Source organism: Geospiza fortis, unplaced genomic scaffold (genome assembly GCF_000277835.1).
Source record: "Geospiza fortis unplaced genomic scaffold, GeoFor_1.0 scaffold185, whole genome shotgun sequence".
In the NCBI taxonomy this organism is placed as follows: Eukaryota; Metazoa; Chordata; class Aves; order Passeriformes; family Thraupidae; genus Geospiza; species Geospiza fortis.
The window spans coordinates 355346-365262 of record NW_005054469.1 but is presented as its reverse complement, the minus strand read 5'-3'; the positions used below and the strand labels follow the sequence as shown (position 1 = coordinate 365262).

Sequence of the window (9917 nt, the reverse complement as noted above, 5' to 3'; positions counted from 1 at the left end):
CCCCCCCCCCTGCCTCCGGCTCCTGCTGCTGCTGCTTCCAGCCCCACTTTCTCGCCCCCTCGCTCTGTGTCGGGAGAGGTACGTGTCGGATGCTTTTATACTGCCCTGCCTCCTTCCCCTGCTCCCCCCCTTTTCCTTCTCCCTCTCTGCAGCTCCTGCTCCAGGCTGCTGTGTCCCCCCCGCAGGCTGCTCCCCTCCTCCCCGTGCCGAGCTGCTCCTCTCCGTGCCCTGCTTTGCCAGGACACCCCACTGCTGCACCCGCAGCCCTCCCCACACACGGCTGCACCTTGCGTCCCCACTGCCATCCCTGCTCGGCTGGGATGGATCTGCCCTGCAGGGACACGTCCCTTTCCGCTGGTCTGTGCGTCCCTAGTGGGACTCCACCGCGGTTTGACACTCCTTACTCTTCCTCTGGGTTGCTGACCTGTGTCAGTACTGTGGGAAAACCTTTCTCTCTCAGATGGGAGGCCCTCAAATTTAAAAGCAACGTGGACTTGAGAGTATGTGAAAATGAGGGTCAGATTATCACTTGCTATAAGTCAATATCTCAGTGTCCAGTCTGAGGGAGCTGGGCCGCTTTGTGGGTGCTCAAGGTGCAGCTCAGTGTAACAAGAACAAACACAGCTCAAATCAACCTGAAGCATAAATAAAGCCACCTAACAAAAAATGGGAGTTTTGGAATCTTTGTCGTCATTCTTGCGCAATTGGGAATGTTATGTGTAAAAACAAGGATACGAAGAATCTGTGAGTATGTGACAGCTGAGGCTGAATTGGTCTAAAATGTCTAAATTGGGGAAGAAGTATCCCCCAGTCTGAAACATTTTCATCTGGAGACCAGTGCCCTCAGCAGGGTTTCCCGCAAGGCAAGGGTGAGATGTTCTTCCAGTGTGCGGTGCCAGCTGGGAAAAGGCACATCATGGGAGCCTTAGCCCGCACTGTGCCCTGGAAATCTGGCACTTTTGGGGCATGAGGAGCATCAGAGCTCCCTGAAGGTTCCTTGCAGGTCTTGGAGCATCTGAAGGCTGTAGCCATGAGTGAGTCAGAATGATATCTCATACTCTTCCAGTGATAACCACTGTCAAAGGAATCAGGCAAGAATATAGTTAATATGATTGCACTGGGGTATCATTTAAGTGTGACCAAAAGCCACAAACCCCAAACCTTCAGATTTAAGGATTTTTAAATCCACAAACATGTTCCATGTTAGTAGTGCAGTAGGAATCATCAGCACAGATGATTGTGCGGGGCAGGGACTCCCATGGGTCTGCCCTGAGTGTGTCAGAGGTGCAACTCCCATCCCGTGACAGCACTTGTTGAAAATTACCCGGTATGGCACCGATGCTCTTGGATCATCCAGAGCTATTCAACACTGCATAAAGCCATAACAGCCTGTGGGACTGCCACATGGCTTTTAAAAAATGTGGTGCCTTTTTTTTTTTGGTTTTTAACCCAAACATTCCTTGGGCTAATCAAGAAGATAAAAACACTGATTGTACTTTGGATGTCATCGCTCGGCCTTGGCTCTCCTCCTGCCACCCTTGCTGTGATCCTGGTGGCAGTGAGCAGAAGCAGGGCAGCTACAGGAGGCAGGCTTGGCAGCCAAGAGGCACAAGTGTCCTCCAGGTTTGCCAAAGTCTGACCATACCTAGTGGCTGTTGAAGAAAAGTGGAAACTTGGCACATGCATTCTGCATTTCAGAGCTTCATAGCGCCAGTCGACAGCACTCAGAGCAAGGCTGAGGGCTCATAATGCGAAACAGTCTGAGTGACAGTCTGGTTTAAAACACACATGGATCTGCCCCAGCCAAGCTCTGGGTAATGCAGGCTCTCCCTTGCCTTATGAAACTGAACCCAAAGACATCTTTAATCCAGATGAGATGGGCCCGTCCTGGTGAGCATCTCCTCGTGGCACATCACTGCGCTGAGCTGTTGTGCAAAGCTAGGGAGGGACAGAGCAGGGCTGCTCGCAGCTGCAGGCGGGTGGTAGTGAGGAACCAAAGCCTCTTCCCACTGGAAAAAGTTGGTGTAAAAGTGGCACTTGGGAATGGCACTGCTGCCTGTGTGGCTGTCTGGGGCAGCGAGGCAGGAGTGGGCACACACATGCTCTGGAGATCCCCCTTTAAATTCACAAACAGTCAGCAGATGACTTCATCAATGAGTCCAGATGGCTAAATCAAGACCTGCAGGAGAGAAGGATTTAAAAGCAGAGGGGAAAGTTCTCTTTTCCCAGCCGGGTGGACACTTGCTCAAGCAGCCGCCATTTAGTCCCTGGAAGATGAAATCAGGTTCACCAGGAGGAGGAGACCATAGCTGGCCTGAGGGGGATGCTGCTCCTGGGATGTGGTTGTGGCACTCCACAGGGAGGTGGATCAGCAAGTGGGTCTGGCAGTGGTGCTGGGATAAGAGAGGTGTGTTCCTGTGATGGCTCCCTGTAAAGGTTCACAGCTCACAGCTCACCCCTCCATCTCCAGCTTTTACCTTCCTTTTCTCTTCCTTCCAGTGATAAAGGCAGACTCAGCTCCTGTGTGCTCCCAGCTTCTTGCCAGTGCCAGGGAAATAGCAAGAGCCATTGGGAAAAGAGCCCAGGCTCTTTGATGAGCACCATAGTGCCCGGTCAGGTGGTGTAGCCCAGCTCAGGTGTGGCAGTCAGGAAGCTGTAGGAGGTCCTCTGCCTCTAACACACCTCACATGTTCCTCCTTGTGCAGCTTCAAGAGTGAGTAGTGGCTGTCCGCGTTGCAGCCTGCACCACGGGCTGAGGACGCTCCTGGGAGGTGTTTCAGGAGCCTGCTGGCTGCAGCTGTGACACTGCCCGAGGAAGGGCCCAGGGTGTCCCTTACACCAGCCTGCCAACAAAAATGCCACTGTACCACCTTCAGTGCTCCAAGCCAGCAGACTTTGTCCAGGGCTGAATTTGTTGCGTCCTTACTGCTATGTCCTGATGGGGATGCTCCTGTCTACTGCTGTAGCCATCACAGCTTGTCACCCCATGTGCTGTCCCCCACACTGCCTGGGGCCAGCCCCTCTGCATCACTGTGCAGGCACCTGCACTTGGTGTTCAGTCCTGGAAACCAAAGTATTGCCTGAGACACAGCACACTGCAGAGGCTGGGTGCTCCTAGGGACTGAAATGAACATTTTGGTTTGTTTCATTTAATGTACCTGGTCAAGTGTGAAAAATCCTCACTTTGGATGAGTGCCACCAGGTGACAACCTTCAAGGCCAACATGAAAATCAGTGGGGAAGAAGGGGAGAGAAAAAAAAAACCAGTATGATATAATATAAACCAACATAACTCTCTTTTTATGCTTTATCTCAGAAGTGAGAAGGACCACTGGGTTTTATGTCACAGCATCAAGACTTCCTATACTGAAGCAGTCCCAGCAGTTAAAAATTATTGCTGTTTACCTGATTGTCCACTTTACCCCTTCACTGTCCACCCTGGCATTGCTCCAGGACTGTGAAGGCATCCTGTCTGTGAGATCTGACAGCTTTTCAGAGGAGCATTGCTGCTCCTCACCCTGCACCCACTCCCAGGATGCTGTCGTTTCATCTTTAAGCCTGGGGGTTGCTTTAAATTTATCAGGGATGAAAACCTGGCTCCGCTGAAGTCGTTGGCAAAGCTCCCATTGACTTCAGAGGAGCCAGGATTTCACCCTAAGATGCTTTGTAGATTATTGGTGAATGGAAAGCATACGTCTGGCTTCTCCAGGGTTATTATTGTTGGTGGTGACCTCTGCTCTGGCAAGCATTGAGCAAGGCTGGGTTGAGACAGATGCTTGAAGCTTTCCCTACCTCTTCCCCTGCTTCCTCACAGGGGCTTTGCTTTATGGCTCATCATCTTGGATGCTGCTTATCAAGGAATACCTTCCCGTCGCCTGCCAGTGGAATTTAATGCCTGTTTGCCCACATTCCCCTTCCCCCAAGGCCAGCAGATCAGCAGATAGGAGACAGAATGGCTGATTAGCTTTCTAGCCCTAACCTCTTAGCTATAAGCTGCAAATGCACACACAAGTGTCTTCTCTCAAAAAAAAAAAAAAAAAAAAAAAAAAGAAAAAGGAAAGCAAAAAAGAATAACATTCCCTTGCAGGCAACCTAAGTATTTCTGTGACTCATGGTTCCTTTATCTCAATAAATTACTACCTGAATAGTAACCACCCTCTTTTTAAAAGAGCTGATTAGCTTAGAGTCCTCAATTTTCCTGCTTCTCCTAGGCTGGTGCTTTTCTTCCCGTCTACATATTTTGCCACCAGCTGGGGTCAAGATTTCTGGGTTCTGCAGTGCCTGTGTGACAGGCTGGAAATTCAGCAGCCACTTCATTAAAACTTGAAGCCAAACCGGAAATGTATAACAAGTCTGGATTATGGAATATGGAAATAGAGAAAACAGAAACAACACTCCAGTCCACTTTCCCAACAGCTAGGCTGGGTTTTTAAATACCAAATTCTCTTTATTTTACACTCTGCCACATTTTCACTTTTCAATATGCTGCACATTTTTGTGCTGATGGTGTGCAACTGCGCTGGAGCATTTGCCAAGCTGTGGCAGTATGGGGCTGTGGGAACCAGCGTGCCAGGCTGGGCTTTCCAGAAGTGCCCAAAGACTCTAAATTCTGCTGACTTTCATGAGAGCTTGCCACAAGGCAAATTTGCCTCTTTGGAGAAATACAGTGAAACCAGCAAATGCCTTTCCTCTGAAGAGAGTTTTAGCACTGCAGAAGTGCCTGGGTTGGTGCAGGGGAGCTGAGTGTTTCAAACAGAGTAAAGGCTCCCACTCTGGATTGATTTGCCCTCATTCCTGGTGGTTTTCTGGCAGCAGTGACCCATGTGTCAGAGATGGCCCCCTGGCCCAGAGCAGGGAGGCAGCCCCCCTGTTTTGGCAGCAGTGAGCCATTAGATTGGCTCATCCACTAACTTGACTCAGCCAAATTTATCACTAAATTCAAATCATTCCATAAAATAAATCAGGCTTCAGCTCACCCTGTGTGTACACAGCAGCACCCAAACAGGTCTGGTGGGTGCTAAATACAGAGCAAGGAGGTGATCCTGGCATAGCTGACAGCTAAAAAAGATGTAAATTACCCTAAGGTATTGTTTGACTAAGGCTTGAATTTCTTGATTGCTTCTGACAGGTCTTATCCTATGTCCAGCAGTTTTTGAGAGTTAAAAAAAAAAAAGAAAAAAAACCAAAGCAATTCATACCTTCTGCACCTATGGTTTTCAACTCTTCACTTCTTCAGGGAAAATAGCACATAATTGGCTTGCAATTGGCTTTTTTCAAGGCTGCTTTTGTGGCTCTGGAGATCAGAAACATAATAATAATAATAATAATAGAAGTATAAGGCAAATTCAGGCTGAAGGACAGCTCTGCAGCAGGAAAGGGAAAGGAGGATTTCACAGTGAATGCTGTGGTGGTGGGTGAGATGAACACCTGTCTCCTAAAAGAAGTGTTTACCTGTGGCCATTGCAGGAAGGCCTTCATTCCCAGAGGTGAAGAAAATAGAGCTCATTTCTGAAAGACTTCAGGTTTTAAGTGTCACCTTGCCCCATCTGGGTGATTTAACACCCCTGCAGCACAGCCTGTGCAGAGGGGCTTGAACTCCTCTTGGTGAGGTGCTGCACTGGCACAGGTAAGGATCTGCCTGGTCTAGTTACACCTCCTGGAAAGGAAATCAAGGGGCTTCATTTTATTGGTTTTGCTCAGTCAGTTCCTCTGCCTGGCAGCCACCACTTGTGTTTCCCAATATCTTTGTGCAGTGCTTTGTCAAGTCAAAATTATGCCACATCAGTGAAACGTTTGGTTTTGAAACCTGCATATTTTAACACTCCAGTAATTAAATACTGAAGTGCCGAATTTGCACTAAAGTTTCTCAGCCCAATTTTGAACCAGTGCTTTAGCAGTACTAATGATAAACACTCTCTTCTGTAAAGCAAAAGTTTCCAGGTAAGCACTGCACAGCACAAGCTGATGTAGGGGGAAAAATGCCACAATCCTGCTTCAACAAAGGTGGCAGAACCACAGAGAGTGAGGGCAGGTTCTTCCCCTGCCATTTGCCTCTTTCTCTGGGGGCCATTGGTGCACCAAATCAGAGCCTGATGAGAAATGCTGTATTCCCTGCAGAGACATCTGGATGATCTGTGACTGGTCTTTTAAAACACACATTTTTTCTGAAATGCAAGGAAAAAGCTTTTATGGTAAGTCAATCTTTGTTCTGTAGGGATTGTGACAATGTACCCAGTAAAGGTGTTTGGCTGCCAGGGAACACCAAGAACAGGCTCAGAGTTGCTACAGCAGGTGAAGAAATAATTGAAACTAGCAAAAGTGTTTAATGCTTTTTATTAAGTTGCTGAAGTGCCAAATGAATTCCTCTTGGACTAAGGATAGGCACTTGGGTCAGGTGCTCCTCCCAGCAGGGTTGAAGTTTGTTTCAACCCTGCAGGCTGTTTCTGTGCCCTCGCTTGGCGCCGTGTTGCTCACAACAGTGCCCATGTCTGTGACACCTCAGTACCTAAAATAATAATCCCAATACTAAACAGTGAGCGACTCCCTGGGCAATGTCCCAGCTAGGAGAGGACAGGAATACCTGGGGAATGGGTAGGATGACTTTATGTCAAATAAGGCAACAGAGAAAGAAAACAGAGTCTGGGACCTCTCATGTAAAGCATTTAATTCTAAGAAAACCATTCTCTGCTACCCAACTTCCAGTGTGCTGTCTGGCAAACAAATGTGCACATTGCTGGTGCTCTCAGGCTCAGTTTGGATAGCAACAGCTTCACCTGCTGTCCAAAGTGCAATGCTGTGAGTCTGGGTGGGTCTGGAGGAGATGGTCAGAGCACGGAGAGAAGCTGCAGAAAGCTCCAGGGAGCCAAACCTGGTTGCTGCATGCCAGTAAAGAGCAGGCAGGGAGCACAGACACTCACCAGGCACTGGGGGAATCACACAAACATCTCTCCTGGTCCTGCCAGAGCAGATGTTCTTGGCAAAGTGCTGTGGTTGGACGGAGACACCGCTCTGGGTTGGCTGGAGGCTCCTGGGGGAGTCGGAGGGAGAATGGTTTGAATGTGCAGCACTTTGGTACCTGCACTGAGGCAATCACTGCAGATCAAAGCAGGTGTTTATTCAAGGCAGCTGCCCTGTCTGTGGGAGGTTTTCACTCCTCTAGCGCCCTGAAGAGAGCAGCAAGTGTGAAACACAACATGGAAGAAGCCATACCTGGAGCTCCACCTTGCTGGCAGAGACAGTCACTTGCTGATAATGAGCAGTGGAGATTTTTCTTCTCTGTGCATGATGTGCGTTCGTAACATCCTTGTGCAGTTGGAATTGGCTTCAGGAGGTGATGCAATGCTACACAAATCCTCATGGGAGGGTTTGGTACAGAAAAGGGGCACACATCACTGTAAAGAGCACAGCCCCCTCTGATCAGGCCTTTATAAAGTTGCTCATTTTGTGCCGTTATATCACATAACACTTTATACATTTTCTTCTACATAATGCCATTCTTTCACAATGTGACATGTGTGGGTTTATTGTTGCTGCTGAAGCTGCTGGTGTTTTTTTCTGGATAGCCAAGCAGTCTGTCCAGCTGGCAGAGCAGTCGGGCCAGCTTCTTGCAGTTTTAGTTCCAGAGTCACCTTTTTACAAGATTGAAAACTCTGAGGCAGTTTCTAGCCCTAGATCCACGAAGCAGGTTGTTGATAAGATTGTTGGCTCAAGAAAATAGGAAATTTGTGGCTGGGCCCACTATAAAAGGAAATTCTTTTCCATGATTTACAAATAAATGAACTTCAGGGCAGGCAGGATCAGACCCTGTGTGTGAAGAATCTTTTTACTGTATATGGAGATAAATACAGTATGAGACATATAAGTAGAGAGATCTTTTCTAAACAAGAAACTGCTTGAAACAGAATGAGAAAGGGAAAGCAAATTAACCCTTTTTTGACTTCTGGTTCTTAAACTCAAGTAGCTTTTTAGTAGATCCCGGGGGGAGTTCTTCTGTAAAATGCTACAATTTACAAGTGGGTTTAACTACAACATGGTTGCTTTTCAACCACGGGCAGACAGGAAAAGATCCAATTGACACCTGCATCAGAGAACAAATGGGACACAAAAGATGAAACTCATTTCAAAGGGTCTATTTGTTTGTCTCTTGTCATGGATTAAACCAGGGGGGCTACTATTTCAGGATGGATTCTGCTCCTATTCCAGTCAATGGGGGGAAAAAAGCCTATTTCAGTGAATAATGCAGAAGCAGCCCCTTGGCAAAGAAAAGAGCTGATCTTTGCTGAAGTTTTACTGACAATTCTGCAGTAAGGGGAATATAGTACTTCTGAAATGCTCGATTTTGAAGCCAGATGTTTGAAATTTGAATATTCACACTTGCAGAACTTTAAACAGACCGATGAAAGTTTACTGAAAAACAATTGGGAATACAAGAATTTTTTTTTAAAGAATGCAAAGTACCACAGTGCTTTTTAAAAATAGGTTTTCAATTATTTGATTCAAGTCTAACTCAATTTAGAAAATTCTTCCTGTCTAAAGCAATTTCTTCCTGTCTAAAGCAATTTGTGTGTGTGTGTAAGAACAGAGAAAAATTGCTGAAATTATGCTTTTTAGAAATTCAAACCAAAGGGAAAAAAATACGACTACCTCATTGCCAGTAGTTTCATTAAAGGACATAAAGAGATGCCAAAGCAAAAACTCCAAATCCTGAATATGCTTAACAGTTTGTGTGCAGGGGTTGTGTTTACAGAGTTCCCCTAAACACACACATCCATTTTTGCACTTTCTGTTTTGGTCCCTGGGTGCCAGTGAGGTCCTGAGCGGCTTGGCTGCAACCCAGCTCTGCCTGCCCAAAGCAAGAGAAAAAAAAAATCCCTGACACGAACATTTAGGCAGCTTTTTGTTTCAAAGAGAGCAGAACTTTGTCTCCTCCTTGCTGTCCTTTGATTTCCGTGGATGTGGTGGTGGCCTGGGTTTCCAAATCCCTGTCCCAGCCAAGCAGCAAGCTGGGGTTCATCCTCACATCCCTACCTGCCTCTAATCCCCAGTTTGGTCCACACTTAAGATTTTAAATGTTTGTGTGTTTAATCACTGGGGAGGTTGTGGGAGTTCGGGCCTGGACTGTAATCTGCTGTTCTGCTCTCACCATGAACCTCACAACTGTTTTTGGTTTTTTTTTTTTCCCCTTAAAACCTTCAAACTTTGAGCCACTTAAGTGTACTGAATGAGTGGGATATGTTTTTAAACTGGCATTGCTAAGGATGCCATGTATAGAGGAAATAATGAAGTCAAAGGGGCTCCAAAGCAGAAGGCAAACACTGGTGGCTGCAGATTTTCATTCCCAGCTCTTCAGCACTCCAGCTTCAACCGAGAGGCCTGAAAGCTGCATTTGGGAGTGTCACCGCTGGTGGCATTTGCTGCTGCAGAGCACCCAGGGTTTGGTGGCTGCAGAATCTGGGCTGTGCAAACCCCAAAGGTGTCCCAGAGCAGCAGCTCCAGCGCACAGAAAGTGATGGTGCACAGGTGCTAACTCTGAATTTCCTGCCTTTTGTAGCCAGTATTGTGCCCCTTCCAACCACATTAAGAAATAATTTCGTGTTAAAGGCTAGGTTTTGGCATGCATTTACTCACGTGCTTGAAATCTGATTTCTGCCTTTTTAACTCCCAATTGCTCCTCGAGGCTAAAGGACACAGGGGTTTCACATCAGTTTAACTCTTCCAGTTTGAAACTGGTGTGACTGGGGTGTAGGTGCCTCCTCCTGAAGGTAGGGAGGATGCAAACAAAGTGCTTTCCAATCTGCAGGAATAATCAATACCAGTATAAGGAACCTTTTGATGTTAACCTCCCTTTCTTTAGGGATTTCAACTAAAAAATATCCCATACCCTCCAACTGAAATAGATAGAGAATGTATGTCTAAACC

At 47.1% G+C, this 9917-nt stretch overlaps 1 protein-coding gene across 1 annotated transcript in view; it reads right to left on the bottom strand.

Annotated features, from left to right (window-relative positions):
* ISM1 (isthmin 1) overlaps positions 1 to 305 on the bottom strand; it is a 42461-nt gene extending 42156 nt beyond the window's left edge. Inside the window, exon 1 of the mRNA XM_031062828.1 lies at positions 129 to 305. Coding sequence (XP_030918688.1) covers positions 129 to 305 — 177 coding nt within the window. The remainder of the gene's footprint in view (positions 1 to 128) is intronic.
* Positions 306 to 9917: the final 9612 nt, after the last annotated feature.